General features: G+C 42.3%; 1 protein-coding gene across 1 annotated transcript in view; it reads right to left on the bottom strand.

Moving 5' to 3' along the window:
- The window catches only part of SLC9A2 (solute carrier family 9 member A2), a 56,660-nt gene that overhangs the window by 10,370 nt on the left and 22,873 nt on the right, over positions 1 to 23,417 (bottom strand). The window contains exons 2-6 of the mRNA XM_009276162.1: positions 17,566 to 18,029; positions 11,853 to 12,103; positions 4,893 to 5,110; positions 3,339 to 3,541; positions 422 to 511 (exon numbers count right to left, since the gene is read on the bottom strand). Coding sequence (XP_009274437.1) covers positions 422 to 511; positions 3,339 to 3,541; positions 4,893 to 5,110; positions 11,853 to 12,103; positions 17,566 to 18,029 — 1,226 coding nt within the window. The remainder of the gene's footprint in view (positions 1 to 421; positions 512 to 3,338; positions 3,542 to 4,892; positions 5,111 to 11,852; positions 12,104 to 17,565; positions 18,030 to 23,417) is intronic.

Below are 23,417 nucleotides of genomic sequence, written 5' to 3' on the forward strand. Positions count from 1 at the left end.
TGATGTGAGAGTTAAGTAAGTTTAAGAGCGTGTTTAGGGGGAGTTTGCATTTGTTTAATTAGACTAAGTCAAATGCAATGTAATGTAATTAAATTGACAAAGCTTTCCTAATGTAGCCAAGTTCTAAAATAACACGTATCTCATATGTGAAACAAACTACAGAAAGTTAATTTACCTCAAGAGGTGAACAATTAAGAAAGTGAAGATTCCAAAATAATGATATGTAATAATGCTAGTTTTGATAATTGCCAAAGGTTAAATATAAGCTTTACAGTTATTGTGCTTATAACAGCTATCAAAAAGAAATCTAAAAGAGTGTGTATCTCTGTAATAATGTATGCTGAACCCTTGTCTTACTGAAAGCCATTAGGAATTTCATCTATATCAGGGTTTCATCTATGACACTGAAGCTGCAACATACCCTGTTATAAATTTCTTCACTGACAGCAGGCTGCTTTTTATTTGACCTTTTGACATCAAGAAACTCCACCAGTGGGCGAATTGTTATTCCCTGTGAAGAAAAACAAAAAAAGGGCAAATAGTTCTGGGTTTTTTTCCGTAAACATAAAGAAAAAACAAAGCCTTTTGGTCTTTTCCATCTCTGTCAGAGCATTGAAAATGGCTGTGGATACCTTTTTAGCTCTGGATACCCTTTCACCTTCCTAACCCCAGAATCCAGCCTGACACAATAATTATAATAGTGAATTCACTCTTGTGATTAGCAGGTGTCGCACTTAGCTATGAAGTCCCTGTCTGCACACAGGCTCCACTAACGCAACAGAAGGAAGGAAGGGTATTTCTAGAGCTAAGCGGTCCAAGAGGGGCAACCTGACAAACCCCACCAGGAATACGTCAATTATCCCATCCATAGTATTTTTAAACTTTTTTTCAGTTCTGTTATGTATTAGAAAACCCCTCACCTGTTTTCTGAATTAACAAACAGATCCCCCGTCATACCAAAGCAAACATATAAAGTCCTCTTTTTTAGTGATTACTTCCAAAACAGATACTCAAAGATGTGTCAACAGTAGCACTAAAACTGCTATTCACGACCCGTGACACGAAGACTTTTTGTAAATACATGTCCTTGCCTGACTATTCTCAGTGAAAGAACAAAAAGTTTTGGCTATCCCAGAATGATATCATGGTTTTGAACAATTATTTGTGGAAGAATTGACATAATTTGTTTATTTGTATAGGTGCACTGGCACAGGGGAGAGGAATGAATCTCTCATGGTGTTGAGATCAGTCCCTACTATCCCAGACAACCAGGTCACATATTTCTTTTCGTAAATGAATCGAGTTTTATCTTAAAAGGAGTTAGGTTTCTTTGCCCCATTGCTCATACTGGAACACTCATCCTGAACCTCATTGTTCTGATAATTAGAAAGCTGCTTCTTAATTGCATCATGGTCACTTTGTACCACTTTGTTCTTGTGCCAACATTTGTCTTTTTAGTTAAACAGTGTTCCTCCTTCTCTGGTGTTCACTCCCTCATATACACAGTAATTATATTCCCTCTTCTCCTTCATTTTACTAAGGCCAAGGCATCCTGGTCTCCTTTCACAAGACAGGCTTACCAGTCCCGTGATCACTCTAGAACATGACACTATTCTCTGATGGACATACCTGTCTCAGTATGTCTTAAGATCAGATTTGCCTTTCTTCTGTCCCCACTGCAAAGATGGCTTAAACTCTACCCTGTTATCAACTAGTACACCTGTGTCTTTTTCCCTTTCTATTTTTTTCCAGATGAAAGGATCCCATTTCATAAGAGAAATCCCTAGTAAGAAAGTCCTAGCAAGAACACGTTTGCACTTATTACTGTCAAATTTCATTCATTATGTTTCTATCATATTGGCCCCCAGTTATTCTCTTCTTTCTACATGACATCCCATCTCGCTGTCACCCTGAGAACACCTTCCAAAGCCTGTCATCAAGAAATGTCAGCAACAAAAAACTCCTACGTTTATGTGCCATGGTCAATAACGAGAATATTAAACAAAACCATCCCCAGGAACCATGCTTGAGGAATTCCATTAATAGCATCTCATCAGCCTGTTATCTGACCAGGGTGCTTGAACGCTGGAGTAGGTCCCCAGAGAGGCTGGGGAATCTCCATCCATAGAGGTATTCAGAACTCAACTGGACATGGCCCTGAGCAACATGATCGAGCTTTGAAGGTGGCCTTGCTTTGGGCACAGGGTTGGACTAGAGACCCCCAGAGGTCCTTTCTGACCCAAAGGACCATAAGCTTCTATTTCCCTTTATAGGAGAAACTGTCAGCTCCTTCCTCATTCAGTTTACAGTCATCCTAATGTCAATCTAAACCTCAGTTTAACGAGTAGTTAAGCTAACAATCTCCTATGTAGCCCCCCTCCCCAAAGATTTTACAATAGTCCAGTTAGATGAGATTACTCTAGAACATAAATTGCCTTATCAAAGAATGATACCAGGTTTCCCTTTGGTAAACCATGTTGCATTTCATAACACATTCCATTTACCTCCATATTTTAAATTATTCTGTCCCTCAAAATCAGTTTTCACAGTTTACACGCTAAGGTCGACTAACTGGCCTCCAGCTGCTCCAGCCACCTCTTCCCCTTTCCCAAGCATGAGCACAGATACTTGCTACTTCCAATGGCACCTTTATCCATGCAAAAGGCAGGCTAAATTTTTTTTTCCCCCCACAGACCTGAAATTCCATGTACTAGCCTCTCACATCTCTCTCACCGCTCTGGATAATGACTAGCCAGACATGTTTATTTGAAGGGCTTAGCCTCCTCTACATTTTGCTGGTTTCAGTCACTTCCCTCGCTCTTGGTCACTCTAGGCCTCCATAGCCAGCTTGACACCAGAGACAAGTTCTTCACGTTCTTCCGCACACCTGGTGCTTTTGGATGGATGTCCAGCTGGTTGGCAGCATGACTGTCTAACACCCAGACTCAAACACTCCAGTTCACCTCTCAGTGCCCTCACTGTCTTCCATCCCCTGCTCACTGTGCGCCATATCCAACACCGAACTCCTGAGTAAATGCACAACTTTAAATATTCTAACAAGGAATTAGTGCTGGGGCTGTACCCAGATTATCTTTTATCTCTACTCCAACCTCACTGGGTCTTAAATGCTTAATACTACTTACATGTTAGCATAAGTACTTAATATCTGGCATACTTTTGCTACCTGTCTGCGGTCTGCATAGCATTGTTTTTTAAACTATGACCATGGAGAGTACCTTCAAGTATGTTCCTTCCAGTAAGTTAGGACATTTGTTTTTCTACCCACTGCTTATTTACAGCCTGTCTGAGAAAGAAGTCCAGAAGAGGAAAGGCATTACCTGAATGAAAACGGTAAAGAATATCACCACGATAACAGCAGTGATGAACAATTTCTTCCTGGGAAACACAGCAGGAGGAAGCAGAAATACAAGTGAAAAACAAATAGCTCCTCGGAGGCCTCCATAGGCAATAATAAATTGGTCCTTAAAAGTGAGAGGAATTGTCCGGAACACATTAATGATCTGAGTCAGAACAAAAACACCTGAGGGAAAAAAACAGAAATACCAAGAGGAGGGAAAAAAAGGGAAATTAAATTACACAGAAATCCCCCACAATGCTGATATTTGTTTTAAAACACTTTTATTTGCTTCTTACCTATACTGAAGAAATGAAATGTTACTTAGCAGCTTGAAAAACACATGGAAGAAAAATTTAAAATGCTGAAGGAGCATCATTTTAAACATATTTAGCGAGCTAACCACCTCAGGTCAGCTGGATTTAGAACCTGAAGCAGCTAATTGATCTCCACAAGACAGCTATCTGCTAGACTCTGCACCTCTAGAACAGCAATAATTCTCTGTGTTAGTATAGACCAAGACTCCTAATTTTTTTTTAATAGGATTTGAGGTGCTTTTGAACACTTTGGCTTGTCACCTCCATCAATCCGTGCTTTGAATCCTGCAAACTCCTATTCACTCACTTAATTTTACTTGCACGGACAGGAAGAATGCAGGACTGGGGATGGAGGGAGAAGATGCCAGTGCATGCTGATGTACCGAAGGCAAAGGGTCCAGGGATGTGGTGGACTGGAGTAAAGGTGTAAAGGCAAAGGTGAAGGGAGCAAGCACGGGGGCCAGGAGCTGTGGGGCAGTCAGGCTGCTTGGCTGCTTTTCAGCATAAAATATTAATTGTGGGGTTGCAGGCGCAGGAGGGAAAATAGTCCAGATTTCTGCACTGGAGGTAGACTCAGGAGCTGGAAGTAGGGGTGCAGAGGCAGATCAGAGCATGAGCTGCCTTTAGACATGGAAGGACCGAATCATTACAGATGAAACGGGGGTGAGGGGCAGGTTTAAGACCTACAAGCCTGACCTGCACTTAGGTCTCAAGGTAAAAGAAAAAGAGCTAGCACTGCAAACTCAGGAGGCATCAAGCAGTTTCTTACAGGATTTTTTTCTTCACAATGTATACCTGAACAACACTTCAACTACAACATTTCCTGTTTTGACGCTATTTATGCTAATGACTGGGAAAATCCCAAAGTGAGTAAACATAAATTAAAAAAAACCCACAACCTGTTTAATTGTTCTACAACTGCTAATTCTTTTAAGCAAAATTTGCTTATTTGTAAATAAATGTTTACTTAAATACATGTACTCTGATTAACAAGCAGATTGCCTCTGACTTTAGATGGGCAGGATCAGGACCAAACTGATTTTTGGGTTCCATTTTGGGGGAAGGTGGAAGCTGACCCTGCAACCTAAGACATGTTACAAATAAGAAGACCATTCTACAAGCTGATGGGACTCTGCCTAAATTTTGGCATTTCCTACTTGAAAAGAGGTAAAAAGTTTCACTTGCAAAGAATACTGACGCGTAGTCTGAGACTTGCTTACCCAGTGCCCTCCAGATTAAACAGAAAAGGAGGGTGAAGCTAACGAAGGCCCAGTTCCACTCATGGTTCTTCCCAACTGTAGACACTCCCATGAAGATGAAGATTAAGGTCTCACTGACACTGCTCAGCATCTTCATGAAATACTTTATTGTCGTATAGGATTTTTGAGAAACATTTTCCTCCACGTATTTATTCATGGTCATGGCACAAGCTGTAATCCTGAAAGGCAAACATTATCCTGTATGTCATCAGCTTGATTTTTTTTTGGCTTCTCTCATTTCTACAGAATATCTACTTTTCCATAGTCCTCTTTAAAATACAAAGCATAACTTATTCCATAACCAATCTCAAATTTATAGACTTGGTGAACCTACAGTTTTGGGCACGAGATTTTTTTTCCGCAGTGGGGAGTTTTCTGAGAAGACATCAGTATATGGAGAGTTTTGTCACATATTAAATCCACATGATCTGTGCAGGGGTCACTCAAACTCTGTGTTTTGAAAGAGGCAGAGCTGAGGAGAGCCAGAGGCATCCCTGGAAAACAGGGATTGCTGCTTCTATTGCAGCTGAGGGACATCAGACAGGATGGCAACTGCACGTCCTGGGGCAGGGCTTCCCTCCCTTCCCACCAGCAGTTGTCCCACCAAACCATTCCCCTCCTCAATGGCAGTGACAGTAGCCAGCTCCTCTTTCCAGGCAAAGTAAGCAGAAAGGCTACAGACAATTTGTCATCTTCCACCACTTTAGGCCACTGCTTGCTTTGCCTGTGCATAGGGCTGAATAGGAGAAAAACACCACCAGAAATCACACTGGTGCTGTTGCACGTTTAAAGCACCTACAAATGAATGAAATGGGCATCTCGGCTGATACATGAGCGAACAGACAGGGCTTACTGTAAGTACACCTACATATCCGTGCTCTGAGCCTGTGTTAGTAAACAGAGTTTCTTAATCAGCAGAAAGAGCAAAGAATGACATTACCGGCTGTACATCACTTGCTCAGTACGGTTGCCCATGGTGCAGGGATGGCCGAGGACCACTCAGCTACAAAGTTTACAGGTTTAAGGATAGTTAGCAGAGCTGGCTGGAGGATAACCTCAAGGCAGTGCCTCAGTGTAGGGAAGCACAGTCTGAATTGCCTAATAATTATCAGGGTGGGCAACTAAGGCAAGATGCGTTGTGATATAGCTGTCGCTCCTGGTTCTATTATCTAGGGCAAAAACATGTCTTCTCTGATTTCCCAGTTAAAAACGTTATACGTATCCACGTATGGGTTCTCAGTCAAACCACGTACACTAAACCTCAACAGAGAGAGAGATGTGTATTTATGTTGCCTTTCTGAATCCAGCCCATGAGGACTTGTCCTACGGTTATTTATCCCAGTTCCACCAGGTTTTCAGTTTATAATTATTTTCCAACATAGGGGATATTTCTTCCTACTGAAATCTCCACGCTTCTCTCTCTCATGGAGCAAGGTGGCAGGTTTGCCAGCATCTCTTTGGAAAAAGCTGAAGAAGACTCTCCCACGTCTCATGGAGATTCCACTGCAGAAAGTCTTCTGCTGATCCTGCCTCTAAGCCAAGAGCCCCATCTCTGAACAACTCAAACATCCCTGAATGCGAGTGTAAATGGAAAGGCAGAATGAGGGAGAGCTCAGAAAAAGCTCACTGACATTATGAACACACATGTCTAGGTTCTTTCTTCTAAAAGAAGGGATTAAAAAAAAAAATTTGCAAAGCGGAAAGAGGAATCCCAGAAGCAACAGTAACTTCCAAAGGACCTTCGCATAGTAAACTTTCTTAGCATTTTGCAAGAGGGTGTCCATAGCAGCAGCTGAGGCTGTAGTCACTGGCAGACTCTGAACATGTTTCTCCTAATTAATTAAAATTAGTTTTGTCCAGAAGTTTCCTTCTCTTACGTGGAGCCACATGGCCTGCTTTGGAGGACAATGGCCAAGATCTGAAACAGATCTCTGACCCCACCAACACATCCACATCCCCAAAGTGACTGGGCAGCATTACTTCTGAGGGGCGAATCTGGGAGGACACGTGGACACTGGGAGAGGACACAGTGTACTTCGCTGACCTCTGCCAAGCAGCACAGCCCCTGCAGGCACATCAGGGTGAATAAAACCTAGGGAAGAGGGTCTGATGTGGGGACAGATGTGGTCTGATGGGGCAGGTAGTGGCTTACAAATACAGGTGGAGAGGGTTTGCTAGCAGAACAGTGCAACTAACCTGGCCTTCACCCTGCAGTTTTGTCCACCTACACTTGGTGATAGAGAGGCAGATCTAGTCAGCACAAAATAAAATGGCCATTGCCATGCAAAAACTAGCTCCAATCCTAAGCAAACTCCAAGACTAAGAAGAAGGAAAGCTTGACTAAAACTATCCCAGACCCCCATCTGCATTTAGTACTGACATAATTGTCAGCTGTCTCCTCATTGTCAGCTGATTTCACCATGGTCTTGAACAGAAAGATCCTCTGTAGCCCAAGAGTAGCATGCTGTCTGGGAAGCGGAGCTCATCATGGTTATGTGGGATCCACCACGGAAGAAATGATGCAGATTTCATAAGCATGCAAGCTTCCTCCCTGCAAGACTCAGTGGTTTAGGTAACATTTCTAGTTTGAGCATGTGGTTGCGACAACAGAGGTCCTGCATTTTTGCCAATACTGACAGACTGCCAATGCTCTTCACAGCTCTCCTCCTTGTTCTGATCTTACAGTTGCCCAGACTGGGGACTTGTCATAGATCCCACCATAGATCCCACAAACATATGTGCCTGCATATCTCAGGAAGAAAGTGGGAGAGGACCTGGGCCATGCATGGATTTTGTCCTGACAAGGAGTGATGACTTGGCCGGGACACACACCCAAGCCTGGAAGCTGTCAAACATTCCCAGGCTCTTCAGTTTACACATAGTTCTGGTGACTAACCTCAAAAGTATATGTGAAGAAGGGTCTCAAATCTACTTAACACCTTCACCCTCCAGAACTCTCATATTCAGTGGCAAACCAGCTCTTCACAACCCACAGGCTGCACTGACAGACCTACAAATATCTCAGGTTATGTCATGGGTCGTGACAGCTCTCCTGTGCATGCACAGCTTATCTGTACAAGTGTAACAAGTCCGATGCATCCCGGCTACTTCCAGCCGACTGCACACACGGTGGAGCTGGCAAGCGCAGGGGCAGCAAATGCAGTGTAGCAAGAATGCAGTGGGCAGGCTGCAAAACAGCCATTTCCAGACCCACGGTTGTTTCAGACTCTCAAAGCTGCAGCTTACTGCCCGAAGCATCGGGCCTGTCAGGTCTGCATCAAAGACACAACAAAACACTCAGTACTATATATTAACCTCTTAAAATAAATAGTTTTCACGATTATAGTAATTCAGGAAAGCCCTGCAGCTTGGGGAGAGGGGAAGCATGCTCTGGACACGGTTTGTTTTTGGATCCTGAGGTAATGGAGACACCGTAAATAGATGTCTGATAAGAATCTGTCACCAGATTAATCAGGATCTTTGCAAGCTGTAACTTAAAACACGTACCATGCTTAACCACTAGAGTTTAAAGGGACAACACTCATATATATAATATTATTTTCAGTCACATTTTGCATTCATTTAATTAGTGTCAACTAATTGATGAGTTGGTTCACCAGTATAACAAATAGTGCTGTACATTATTTGTTACTCTTCAGGATAAGTAATATTCCACAGCTAATCACTGCTCACTTTATGAATCTGGTATCTCTTCAGAATACTTATCTACATTAGAAAAAAACCTGTTGAAGTCTCTTTAATTTGAAAATGATATGGCAATATAGTGTTAGAATTTAATATAAAATCAATTTATTTAAATATGCAAGATTTTATGTACGTTATTATACTATGTTCTTCCCAAACTGAATTTTTACTGTCACCATAAGCTAAGCAAAAGCTTAGGCGTGTTTTATTTCACATTTCTTATCCACACACATTAATTCTGGCTTCCACTTCTGTGACCTGAGGTAGTTGCCTTGGTCAAGAAGGGGAGAGAAAAAACAGTTAATTGCAATTAACCTGCAACCTTCTGTGCTTCTGAAGAATAAAAGTCCCGTACAAACAGTACAGTTTCTGTCATGACTGCAATAAACTAGGCCACTGGGTTCAATCCTCAAGTTTCCTTGACCTACTAAATTTACAGTAGTTTCAATGTTTGTTCCTTTCATCCTGCTAACTCAGTTGCAAAAAAAAAAAGAAACACAGATTAATAGCTCTGCTGCTTCACAGCCTTTATGAGAAATTAGTAAGCAGAAAATGCAGCATTATAATTAGCAATGGAACCAAGCAAATAAAGTTCAGGTTCACATCTGTATGTTTCACAGCCGTGCTCCTGATTCAAGCCCGGCTCTAATTACAGTAGAAGCTCTTTCCTCTCCTTCTGGAGAGGACTTTCTCACTGCAGCTCACAGGGACATGGTTCACTCCCTTCGCTATTCCAGCCAGGTAACCCAGTGCAGGGGTTATACACAGATGCTTCAAGAATCGTTTGTCCCCAGAACGAGTACACAGACTTACCAGAAAAGGGACACACACCTTTCATTCCCCTCTATTCCTCTGCCAGTGAATTCCTACTTGCACAGAAGTGAAGCACTCTGTGTATGTATCTTATTTATTTGGTAACACTGTTATGTTCCTGCTCATGTCCTCCACCTCAAGTATGGTACAGCATGTAACCACAAGGTCTCGCTGAGTATCTTTATGAATCTGGTTATGAAGGGAGTGGGAATCAATAGTGTAACAGACTCACGTGGATATGGGTGAAAAAAGGGAGATTAGGCAATTATCCCCTATAGGCTGAACTGCAAATGGCCACAGAATCATATAATGAATAAACAACCCGGGTTGTAAGGGACCTCCAAGGTCATTTGGTCCAACTACATGCTCAAAGGAGGGCTGACTTTGAAGTCAGACCCAGGCGATCATGCCGTGAGTCATTCGCGGCAGAAAACGACAGGGAACTCAATACCGGTGCATGTTGCATTGTGGCACAGAGCAAAATACTCTCTGCAGTTCAAAGCCTAACAAAACGTGAAAAGCACGGGGTAGATTTACTCCAAGGGGACGTGGAGATTACAGGAGCTCTAAGGCCCTCAGCAGCGCTGCTGGGAGGGGGCACGCTTTATGTCTCATGGCAGCTGAGACGCTACAGGGCTGCAGAGGGCCCTTCCTGCTCCCCCTGGGGTGTTACTGATATATCCAGCTCCCTCAGCTGTTACAAAATACGTTTAGCATCAAAACACATACAGGGCATTTTAAAGACAACTTATTTTCTGTTGTGTTGTTGGAGGGAAAATAATGCTTTGTGTTTCCTCTACTGTTTTGCACCCACTCAGGGGCAAATGAAAAGGAATAGGTTGTTAGTGCCGTGCAAAGCACTGGTGTGCTGGCTGCAGGCACTGGCATGCGGTGGGTCCACTGAACCACCAGCAGACCCGCCGTGCCCTTTCCGTTGTATCCTGGACGCAGCATGTCCAAATCAGTATTTTCATGCATACTGCTACAATTTTTGCCACGTACAGTTTAGCCACACGGTTTTGGTTTAGAAGCCCTTTAAGTATTTGACCATAGGATGTCAAGGACATTTGACTTAAGAAGTGGAGGAAACTAGAAACCACACAAATGCTATGAATAGAAACTAGGGAAAGAGATGGCACATTTATGAACTCGGTCAAAGCGGATGCATATGTTACTTTATTTAGGCTCATATCAGAGAAAAAAACCCATGCAATCTTTAGCTCTTTACTTATATTAAAGTACTAACCGCTCCTGTTTTATGGAATATTTCTATTTTTATACTACTGAAATCATCAGCTCTGAGTTTCCATGTAAATTGCTTCCCGGCCCCAGAAAACCTTATACTGGCATGACTATGATATCAAACCTATCTTCACTTTCCTAAAAGATAATCATCAGATGAGGTATTATCAAGTATTAGTGATACTCAGAAGTAACATCTGAGCTTTCATAAAAAGCTATGCTCCTAATGCTTGAATGACTCATATTTGCCACTAGAACAATACCAAGTCATTAAAGAAGGTTGGCCTTTAAAAACATTACTTGGAACCAGAGCAAACCGTTTAAGTATATCAAATGTCATAAAGGCTCCTTCTAAAGTTGAGGTTGTTACAGTATAAACAGCATCAAGCGAGAGGCTGTACTCTCTCTTTACTGAAGCCCAGGAGTGAAAAAACAGGAGTGAAAATATTTTTCTCTGTTGAAAGTGGGAAGAATAATATTATTTTATACATAATACAAGCATTATAACACACAGGCACACGTATGAAGGTACTAAACTAAGGGGTTATATCACCATAGGACTAGATTCTGCAAATTCTACGTTCACCCAGTCCTTACCGTGCTTGTAATCCAGCAGGAGTTTGCCTTAATGATATGTACATTGTCTTGAATGGTACTTACTGGCTGCTCACATGACTAAGTGAAGACGTAGTTTCACAATATATTGGCATCAGAAGCGAAGCCAGTTCATGAAGTCCCCAGCTACCACTCCCACTCCCTCCCAGCCACCACTGCCCCCCACATCACTGTGGGCCACCCCTCAGCCATGCTCTTATGACTAGTTGTAGGGTCACATGAGGACACAGGTCACCAAACTGATCTGGGTTAAAAATAACCCCACCGAAAATACAAGGGATTATTTTTAACTTGGAACATTTCAAAGATATGGTTTATGGTGTGATGCCATGAGCCATTTTAGTGACACAGCTGGTGTGGTGGCAAGCCGAGAGAATGGGATGGAAGGAAGCAGGAGGGGAGAGGCCGGAAATCCTCAAGCCAGCATCGCTGCCATGCACGGTGGAACGATACCATATGGCAAAGTTTGCAAAATCTGGTCCTCTCTGCAATTTCCTCTGGTATTCTTACTTGGGTGCTATTATTACTGAAGTTTGGGGTACTTACGCCATGATGCCCGAGAGATGAAACATTTCAGCTGTTATGTATGACAAGTAACTGTACAGGAAGACAAAGAGTGGCTCAATCACTCGGATTTTATGGGTGAAACGGGTGGTAAAGGCTGCTACAAATCCCAAAAGGATTCCAATCAATACTCCACCGATCCCCACTATAAAGAAGTTAGCAATCCCAGCGAATATGTCAATAACCTTAATTGTGCGCATCTGGCAGAAAGACTTGAACAAATTGTACAGGACCTATGAGAAAAAGAAAGCACATTATGTTTCTGAACTGTTCTTAATTTCCCTTCATGTCATTATGGTCCTCTGCTTCAATGTTGAACTTCGAATTTCTCTATCTACCTTGAACTCACTTTTGAGATATGCTGTTGTTTACCTCTGGCATATTACTTGTCATCCATAAATATCAGGGATATATACAAAGAAGGGTAAATATCATTATTCCCATTTTTGCAAATGGGACAGGTTTCTTAACCCATGCCATTCTGCAGGCCAGGAGGATAGATTTATCTAGTCTTTCTTTAAATTCATTTATTTGCAGAACTTCTAATTTTTCCACAAATGGCCATTTCAGATTTTCCCCAGAATCAAAGAAATAAAAAAGGAGGAGGAAAAAATACAGTTTCATAATCAGTGAAAAATCAGGTTATTTTCAAATGTTTTTGATCTACATAAGACACCGAGAGCTGCAGTACTGAATTAGACCATAGATCCATCTGGCATGGGGTGGGGAGGGGGAGAGGGGATGGACAGTGACCACCCCAAGGAGTACAAGAAACAAGGCATCCATGGAGTGCTCTTTCTCTGATATATTAACCATTAAGAATCCAATGGTTTAAGGACGTCTCAAACTTCAGATAAATTTCTAGAGATTTGGATTTAATTCCCATTAAAAGATCTGTTACCATGTATTTGCTCAGTTTAATTTTCAAAGAGTTTATAACCATCCTCCAAAACAAACTGGGTCAATGGGATTATCACATTTTCTTAGCCAGAGAGCCTTTTTGGTTTACACAGGAAACAGAACGATGTAAACTTCACATTTCTCTAATATCCAGTACTTTAGTTACTACAAAACAGACAACAATGGAATCAGTTACTCTTAAAGAAACCTTAAAGGGTCTCCCCATTTGCAGACTCACTTGGAAGATTTAAGCATTGCCTGGTGCTGCATGTATGCTTCCAGACATGCGATACCGTGATGGCTACATAGTCCCCTTGTACAGGTCTAGGCTTGGTCATAGGCACCTACTCCTACCACAGTGGGTTCACAGGCTAAGCCACCTTGGTCATAATAAACACCTGACTAGTCATCTTGGACAGCTAACAGGAATTAAACTTCTGCATTCTTTCTGGACTTCTTAGTAAACCAAACAGGTTTCTCTATCAGAAATGCTATTTGAGAGAACAATGTTTTATCAGTACTTGGATTGTGCCAACAATGTGGGGTGTTTGAATAGTGACTGGGGGGATTTTTCATGTTTGCAGTCTTGTTCTCTCTCACATGACAGAACGTAAGTTGTACGGCTCTTCTTGGCCAAAATTTGATAGGTCTTACAGAGGTGAAAGTTCTCACTACAGACTAATGCAAAGACATGGCCTATTATGGGTCCTTTGGGCTAAGTGAAAGGAAAGAACTGAAAAAGAAAAGAAAAAATATATTCCAGAGCAAGCATGAAAAAAGGTTAAATCAAACCTAGCATGGTCACCAGTAATTTTCATTACAAAGCGACAAACAGGAGAAGAGCAGGAGCATGAACTATTTATCTGATAAGAATGATGCCCTCAGGATGAGTCCACCTGGGAGAAGTGTCCTTTTTCACCTAGACAAACCCCTTCATCTTGCTGCTCTGAGGCAGATTCCCAGCTCTTTTGCCCTGTTCCTTGTTCCTATGTCCTGTGCAGGACAGGAAAGTAATGTCATAGGCTCCGCTGCTTTCCAACCTGTTTTGATTTGCGGACCTTATGGATTTGCATGAAGGGAAGTATACCAGAATTAAGCTTATTGACAATAGGTGTGCCTTTGTTGGTCACTTTACAAGGACCTCTCAGTCCACAGACTCCCAGGACTCCATGAATTACAGACTGAAGAAAAAATACTGTTGATCTGTGGTGTTTGCAAGAAGAGTTTCCCAGAGTCACTTGTTGAAACTTGGGACTACCCAAGAGTTGTGTTACTCTTCAGGACACCTACAGAATTTGACCTGGCAGAATATTCCCTTGGTATGTATTAGGGAAGATGATTATTTTCTTTAATGGGAGTTTTAAATAGCCTTTTTTATATTTTAAAAAATAACTATATAAATATGTATAAGGCAAGTCTCCAAAGTAAGGCCACTGAGAGCTGCTTGTAAAGAAGCATGTAATTTTGACCTACTCAAGCAATAGCCTTTCCATAACATCACCTCATCTTCACAGCGAAGTATTCACCCTGCAAACAGAGTGGAGCCTATTGTTTCCACATACAGACATCCCCATAAATCTCAAGTCTGTTGCCATAAGTTATTTGAAAGAAGAAAAGCAATGTTCTCCTTTGTACCTCGGATCGAAACCAGACCGCCGTGGTAGAAGCAGCAGCTAGGACTACGGAATGTCATGAACACAATTTTAATCTCATTTCTATTCTTCTTTATTTACACTGCTGTAAATGAGATCAAAATCAGGTTCACTTCCCTTTTACTCTACAGCAGTTCAGTTTTACAGCTCTCTCTAAGCTTTCAGGTGAGTTAACATCAACGCTGGTCACATTTTGTAATGCATTTGGTATGAGAAGGATTTTTTTTTTCAAGTTCAAGATTTGCATTTACTCAACATCCTTCAGCTGAACTCACTGAAGGTTACACCAAGGAATATTAGTCACCAATCACTTTTTAATCCTGTCTAAGAGTATCTCTGCTCTTCCTAGACACTAATTGCTTATTTTCATGAGTCTTCAGTTATTAGTTTTTAATTCTGAAATTACTTTAAAGCACTCTAAAGTAATGTTTTCAGTAGAGGCAGAATACAGAGCACTGCTGTAATGTTTTCTAACATCGGAATAATATTATTGTAATGACACTGGCTCCTTCTTTGTGATTTTAAGCCCAGAATTGGAATTTGAACTGCTAACACTCAACTTCAACTGTGATCTTGCCATCTAATATCACTGTGCTAGTTATCACTGACCCAGTCTTTCGGTAAAGGACCAACTCTGAACAAGAAGCCAACTGGCAAACATTGTCCTCAGCCAAATTCAAGCTCCAAAATTCCATCAGTGGGGGAAAAGGATCATCCAAATGCACGGGCATATTGCAAAAACTACCAGGCATGAAAGACCATCTGAGAAACACAGCAGAGCTGAGATTCTTGAGGAAGCCCACCTCACTTTGTATCCAAAATGAAGGTGTGGTAGCACATTTTCTGAAAAGGGAAAGCATAATGACACTGCTATCCTATTAAGATCTTTTATTAGGAGCACCCAGGCAGTGTAAGTGGGATAGCAGGATGTTTACTAGAGCCACACCGCTCTGCACTGCCCACCTGGGTAGCCCCTGGGTTTTTTGAAACTGCAGTGGCCGTAGGAATTAGGCAGCTTCCGTGGACGGCCGGCCAGCCTGCCTTCAGCTCCCCTCCTGCTTCGTCCCCGTGTCCTGTCAGGGGCACCCGCCAGGGCAGGTGGGACTCAAGGGCTCCAGCAGGCAAAAGCTGGAAGGGGCTGAGCTCTGCCTGCCAGCTGGTTTTATCAGCTCTCCCGGTAACACAACAAGGGCAGAGGAAGAGGGAGTATTTACAAAACATCATCTCCTTTGAGCAGATAGCTGCGTAATCCCGGCAGCACCACAGCGAGGACTGGTCCAGCAGCACCGCTACAGGTAGGGGAGGTGAGATCCTCTAAGGGCACCCCACAGGGAATCTGTGTGAAGGCCTGGGTCACATTTTAAGTATAATCACACGATTGCAGGTGTGCAAAATCATAACAAGGAACCATTAGCAGACCAATGCTTTGCATGTGGAAACCACTTGATCTCCTGCCAAGTGCTACCTTTAAGCGATAGCTGGGAAGTAAGACCGAACGTACTCTAAATTCCTTTCACTCCCTCATGAATATGTGTACGGCCGGTGCATATGCTGGGCCAGCCCTGCAGGCTCCTCAGAGTTATCTCCCCCTGCATTAGGGCATCTGGGCAGGCGTGCTGTGAGAAAGGACTACCTCCAAAGAAGGCAATAATGATGCCTACAGGAAAGCCATGCATCACGGTTATTAAATTGCCATGCCAGTGCCTATAAAAATGGTGTTTTAGAGTAATTTGCCATTGGGCAATGGCACGCATGAATACTTCCGTCATCAGGATGCAGTGTTTTCCTAGCAAATCCTGCTGGATTAACTGCTGCTCCAGTGGAAAGGTGATTGATTTTGTGATTGGAAAAAGTGATTTTGGTTGGAAAAATCCACCAAAAAAAGCTTTACATTAACATAAAAACAGACCTTCTTCCCCCAGAAGAACTTGTACGAAAAGAATTCCACCACATGAGTGGCCATTAAGAGTGAATAAGAGACAGACACAGCCATGGCTGAACTGCTAAGCCTTTTGAAACTCACTATTTACACCCACTTATTTTCAGGACTGGCTTAAGTACCAGTTTAGTAACGGCAGGCAGTTTCAGCTGTAAGCTAATGAGAAAAGCTAGGCTTTAAGGCAAACCCGTAAGAGAGGATGCGATTCGGCTGGCTGGATAGCAGCATAATCAGGTAAAGCATGAAGCGTAAGTGAAAAAAACCCCAGTACTCCCACGGACACACGAGAAATGATCAGTACCAAGGCTCAGATTAAATGATGAGATATACATCTGTTATGCAGGTGAGGCAAAGTCCTAGAAAAGGGGAAAACCGAAGGACAATTGTGCATAGAATGGGACAGGAATAAGAAGCCAGTGACAGAGACAGGGAAGGTGTGGACCCAATTCATGAATCTTTCTGATCCTTCTGGCGTATGAAAAACTGGACCTCCATGTCTCACAAAACAGAAAGCATGCCAGGACATAGTTGGCACGGGCAGGATTTCAAGTAAGACATGGATAAATGGGAGTAATGCCCCAGACATGGTGTCATCAGGTACAAACGAGGGGCATTGGGGGTGTTAATGGAATTTGCAGATTGCTGTCCTCAGGTCAGCACCACAAACCCAGTTCAGCTAGTTAATGATTAGAAATTACTGCCTCCAGACGGCTGTCCTATCTCATGTGTAGCCTGGCAGAAATGTATTGGTGGTCTCAGGGCAGCTCCAACTGGACGGGCACATGCAAAAGGCTAGCATCAACCGGGTCCTGTGCCATCTCAATGATTTGCCCATTCTCCCTGCGAACATGCTGGGACACCCCACATTGGCCCTTCTCCCTCTCCTGTCCAACGACATTTCTGCAGGTGAGGAAAGCCTCCAGTTTCAGATTACAGAAGTAACAGAATTCAAAGATACAGAAACTAAAGAGATCAGGTAGTAAAATGCCTAGAGCAAGTATGCTACCATTACGCACTACTCTAGTGTAGTAAGACTACCGTAGTTTCTAAATCTAAAGTTTAGAGAATTACATAAACACATCAGCACTCCTTGACTTCCATCTATTAGCAAACTGTAATAACCAGATACAAAGAGATATAATGGAGTGGCATGCAAACAATCATTTATCATTTTTATCAACTGATCATTTATCAAGTAACTTACCACAGTTATAGCATCATTCAGCAAAGACTCTCCAAACACCAGGATGTAAAGCTGCTCATTGACATGAATATTTTCAAAAACGGCTAACACCGCCACGGGATCCACAGCTGAAATGAGGCTGCCAAAGAGCAAATTCTGCAGCAATGTGATATCAGTCAAACCAAATGCACTGATCTGGCAAATCCCGTAAAGTGAAATTCCAATGCCAATGGCGTTCCAGAGCGTGCCCACTACGGCATACCAGAATATGGTACCAAAGTTCTCAAAGAAAAGGCGAGTTGGCATAAAATATCCAGCGTCGAGTACAATGGGCGGTAAAAGATACAAGAAAAAAACATCACTGTTCATTACAGGTGGGGACTTCTCCTCTGCTCCAAAAATAATCCCACCAAGAAGCAATCCAACCAGAATGAGGAGACAGCTTTCAGGTACTATTGAGGGCAACTTGTGATAGAGATGAAAGCCTTCAAAGGAAATTCAAACACAAGAAAGTAAAATGGTTATTTGTACAGAATCCAAAAGATTATTCTGGATTCTGTTATCTTAGTATCTATAGTAAACAAACAGCAACTGCAGGGCAATTTCATTTTCATTGCAAAGACTGAACTGGACCACCACAACAGGTCAAGGCAAATTTGTCAGCTAGGGTAGTTAATTCAGTTAAGTTGGTGGAGAGTCAATTTCATAGCTAGATGTTCCAGTTAGTAGCTAGGCTGGCTGAAGCAACTGTGTGCAAGGGTTCTGTTTGTGCAAGTGTGGGGATTTTTGTAATGTGGAATCCTCCAGAAACACAATCCAAACACTTTTCTAGGGCAAAATACATCTAGATAGAGGGGAAAAAAAATCCTACTAACCACCCCTTCCTCCATGCACAGCTTCACAAAGGAGTTTAAGGAGTATATTAATTTCATTTTTAGAAGCCTTTTAGACTCTCAAAGCTAAAGAGGAGAACTAGCACATGTGACCTGCACCCAGTCACCCGTGGTCACTTCCTCAGCCACCATGAGGAAGCAGTTACAGACACATTATTATTCAATTTTAGCGGAGCCTCCAAATTAATTTCACAACAACCAACATGTTTTCCACAAAGTGACAAAAAGTTGCAGCCTGTATTATGATGCTCGTTCTTCTGTATTGTATGAATTGTGGTAGTGTCAGGAGTCTCTTGTAAAGATCTGTGCAAAGTACTGAAAAAATGAATAAAAAAAGGTTCTGAATGAGGACTGAATGTTCCTTAGCCTACTAAAACTCTCCAAGCCATGCAGTTTTGATTTAAAGATTCCCATTGCTTGCATAAGTTGACTGTTTTAAGGATGACTTTGGTAATGAATGGGAAAAGTTTTGAAGGAACTTACTCTGGCCAATCTAATGGAACGATCAACCTTACGCACCAAGGTCACATTCCAGGTCCTGGCGATGCTAATCTTTTCCAGGCTCCTCCTTATCTATATTTGGCCCATATAATTACATAGAAAACTATCCACACCCACAAGATCCCACAATTCCTGCCTAACTAAAAAGCATTTGAATTATTTTAAATGAGAGCCGCACAGAAACACTGGGTGTGGTAATAACGGGCGTCTATTTCAGTAAAACTATTTCAGTAGTATTTCAATTACTACTATCACACCTGTAGTCGAAACAGTTAAACTAGTGCAAGCTTGGTATAGTTCACATCCAGTTTCCCAATTTCAGGCTTCTGTATCTTGTAACACCTATTTTGTTAATTCTCCTTTCATTATAGAATTTTTCCAGGTAAAAGAAAGCCTGAACTTAAAATTAGGAAAAACAAATGGTTAAGAAGAACCAAGGGGAAAGCTGGTTTACTCTACAGATTTTTTACTTGCATATTCTATAACTATTAAAGCTATTTTTTAAAGTAAGCAGCTCAAGCTGCATTTTTTTCCTTTCTGGATGAACACAGACTGCTTTTCAATATTTAGAAACACAGCCTATGTAACTCATTAGAAGGACTGCCAAATTCACTGTCATTATTCAAAACAGGAATCACCAATATCCTATATTGGCAGAACAGGTAATGACCCTGGAAACGCAAGAATTTGCGGTTGGAGACTTGACTCTTCACCTTTCAGCCACTTCCACATAAAAACCATTTTATGGTTTGTCTTAGTTTCTGCAGTGGCAGGATGCCAAAATTTCCAATACAGTGATTGAAGTTTCCCCTGAGTAAGTAGATTTTACTAAAAGTTTTTTTAAGCCCTTCAAAAGTATCTTAAATCGTTTTCTCAATAAAAATTGAAGAGGAGGGAATTTTTGTGAATGATGAAAGCTTTTAATGAAGACAAAAAACATCCCAACCAGTTGTAATACAATGGCAATGAAATGTCTGCTGTGAATATAACAATAAAAATCTTTTTCTTTTCTTCTTTACAAGTCACTCTTTGGAAAGTTCATACCCTCTCAGAGCTTTTGGGACTCCACCTCATCCTTAAATGTAATGGAAAGGCTGCCACTAAGTTAAATGTGCTTTTTATCCATGTAAACAGCATCAAAACTCCTAAAAGACTGCCTGCCTCCATGAAAGGCATTCAAAGGTGATCAGGGACAGGCTGTGGTTCCCCATTTAAGGGCAGAGAGCTAGGATTTAGGATTCAGTGCACATCAAGTTAGGTGCAGGTGCCCCGCAGGATGAGGGACATCTTCCCTGCTCTGACGGATCCACAGCCTCGTGGTCAGGAGTGCCCTGGGAGCAGATCCCCTGCAGTACATGAATACTCAGACTTTTATGCTGAACCCAGGACCACAGCTCCTCCTCTGACCCTGTCCTTGGGCTCCTGACTATGCAGTGACCCAACTTCAACAGCACAGAAGATGCTTATCCTCAGGCCATTGGGCATTAGGACACTTGCCTAAAGTGTAAGTTCAGCATTCTCAAAGCTGAAAGTCCTTAGAGTCCTGGTTTCCTAGTTCTTGGGTGAAATCCAGTGCACTCTGATGCTGGAAATGCCGCTGAGACACATACTTCTGATTATACTGAGTTTTCCAAGGGCCCTCTGAACAGCTTAAACCTTTTTTCAGGAGAGAAGCGTTGGAAGGATATCAGCTCAGTTCCCAGAAGAAGCATTTCTAATCGTGCATTTGTGATTAAACGTAGGAGTAATGGGAATCTTGATGAGTTAGACAACGTTTTGTAGGTTTAGTAGCATAAGAATTAAGCAAAACTGGGAGATAAGTAGACTAGTCTCACTGCCTAGAGACTGCAGCATACTTCAGGTGCACTGGGTCCCACCTAATATACTCATAGAGTCCATCAGCATGTTAGTAACATGCCTCCTATACGGTAACACCACACAAGATAATAAATAACTAGAGGTAGCCAGAAAATAACCTAATAACAATGCCGTTGAAGGCAATTTCTTAGGTTTAAAAATGTGCCCTTCTTCTATGCTGGAATAAAAAGCACCAGGTTTCTAATGTCTTTGTGAAAATGTACCTTGTCAAAATGTTCAAGTTCTGCTTGACAACTTCAGGTTTTCCTTTCTCGTGCTGTCTCTTTTGCCCTCTCTAAACCTAGCCTACAATGACACAATCACAGCCAGATCTGAGAAACCTTTCAGGTAAATCCCCTATAAAAATTAGCAAATGCTAGAGCATTTCAGCTCCAGTGAAACTGCACTTCTGTGAAAACACATTTGTTCAAAAAGGCTCCAGTCGGGCGATCAGCAGGTGCTGCGACAGAGTTTTCTTTGAGTTCCTTCACACACCGTGAGAGCTGTTATTAAATGCGACCCTATCTCCTGAGCTCCTCGCAGCTGAAAAGAACTTAGCGCTCCGTTCATAAAGGTTTGCTACTCGGCAGTGCCAAGCGTAAGCATTCAGCGCCTAGCCCCAGAAAGGAATTTGCGATGCCAGATTAAGCACCGAAGTTTCCTGGGCAGTGCATGAGTCTCGAGGTGGATTTCACACTGCCTGGCATGACAGGGGCGAGATGCCTACGCTGCCCAGCAGGAAATGCTGGGGAGAGGAATGCACCGGAGAGCCTCCTCTCTCACAGGGCTGCTCTCCGGGAAAACCCTTCTCCATCCCTTTGAACTGAGGCGTATGGCCCACTCTTAGTAACACAGTGGCAGAGCCAACATTTCTGTATCTTGGTGGTTAGAGAACTCTGCCCATCTGGGCTGCCTTCAACATAAGGCGGCACAAGCAAGTGAAAAATTGACGCTGTGGAAATGTGACTTAGGAGGGATGGGAGTCTGTCCTGGGAAGGTTTACCTGATGCACTCGCTGGATAAGGATGCACAGACGGAGCTCCAGGAGCAAGAACTGGATGCTCCTAATTCCAGTCCCCGAGTCAGGGCGCCTGCAGATAGGTGTGGTGAAGCTGAGCACTGCCACACCTAGGGCCTCTCCTGGATCCGGCCCTCATTGCTTAGCACACGCACGCTTAGAACAGGAGAGGTAATGCCCTAGATTAGCCACACTAGCTTTCCTTTGGTATAACTGAAGGGATTTAAAAATTACATGCATTTGTCCTCATCTACGCTGTTTGCTTGTTTACTGTACTGCAGTCAGCTTAGAAAATTAGTCGTCACCCTTTTTTTTTTTACTTTTTAGATGCCTATGCACTAGCAAAACATCATGAAAGTCAGAATGTACAATCCTACAGAAATTATGTATTATTCTGTATGTATGTGTTTACATGTTTCAAATGGCTTCCCTGTAATCCTTAATAAAACAGAAACTTTTTCACTAGTCTTAGCTTATTCAAGAGTTCTGGCTGTATCTCAACTCAGAAGCCAGAGCAATTTTACAATATTCAACTGGCTGAGCTAAGTTCTTTACCGAACTCTGTATTTTCTGGCTATTACAGTTCACTGTATACTCCAGTGTATCATATTTGAACTCTGTCCTGATTCTGCAAACACCTAAATACATACTCAAGACTCAGCATGCATCTTTAATGCATTAAGATACATGCGTCCTTAATGGATGCAACATACAATATTTCTGCAGGAAGTAAAGAAGCCATAGCACGTCGCTTGGTTAGAGGATCAGGCCCCCAACTACAACGCTACCCGTGGCAGGATGCGAGTACAAATTTTTGTTTTCGCACAATCCTAATTACCTGATCACTAACCAGAATGTGACACCGTCTATTTAAATGTCACAAGCAGAAGTCAAAGTTTTAAGTCTTATCAAAGCATTTTATCAGAATGAGTATGATCATAGTTTTTATGGAAATCTGCGCTGCAAAATCAGACTTCTGAATCAAACAACTGGAGTATGAGTGAACCTTTTTATTTGTTCCCACGGCTTTATTCCTTACATTATCTTCCAGTTAAGAAGATACAAAGTTCACCATTTGCAGAGATTTACTGATTTTTAAATGGCTCTCTAGTACACCTTTATCTGATATTCTTTAGTCTGCAACACTGTACTCATTTTTCTGTTTGGAACATAGAAAGCTAATTAAAAAACATTATGTGTAAGCTACACAAAACACAGTGAAACTATGCAATACAAGTATGTTCCACATGAGGGAAGAGGTGGCCTGTCTTATTCAGTGCTGTCTTTTTTGTCTTTCTCGGGACATAAGTGAATGGTGGGAAAGTACAATGAGGAGGCTTACTCTACCCTCATAAATATTTGCTTTCCATCGATCCGTTGTGCCGTTCGGAAACTGTCATTATACCCGCCGTTATTTTAAGAAAAAGAAGAGAGTGCTCAAATGACAGTAGGGCCATCAAGGAAAAGTCAGCCGCGCAGCGGGTGAACTCGGGGGTTTACCGCCCTCGTAGCCCGGGGTTTACGCGTTGCTGCAGGGGGCTGGAGGTAACCTCTTCTCCTCCGCACCTCTCCTAACCGAGAAAACCCCATCCTCTGCCAGCCAA

Source organism: Aptenodytes forsteri, unplaced genomic scaffold (assembly GCF_000699145.1).
Source record: "Aptenodytes forsteri isolate BGI_AS27 unplaced genomic scaffold, ASM69914v1 Scaffold96, whole genome shotgun sequence".
NCBI lineage: Eukaryota > Metazoa > Chordata > Aves > Sphenisciformes > Spheniscidae > Aptenodytes > Aptenodytes forsteri.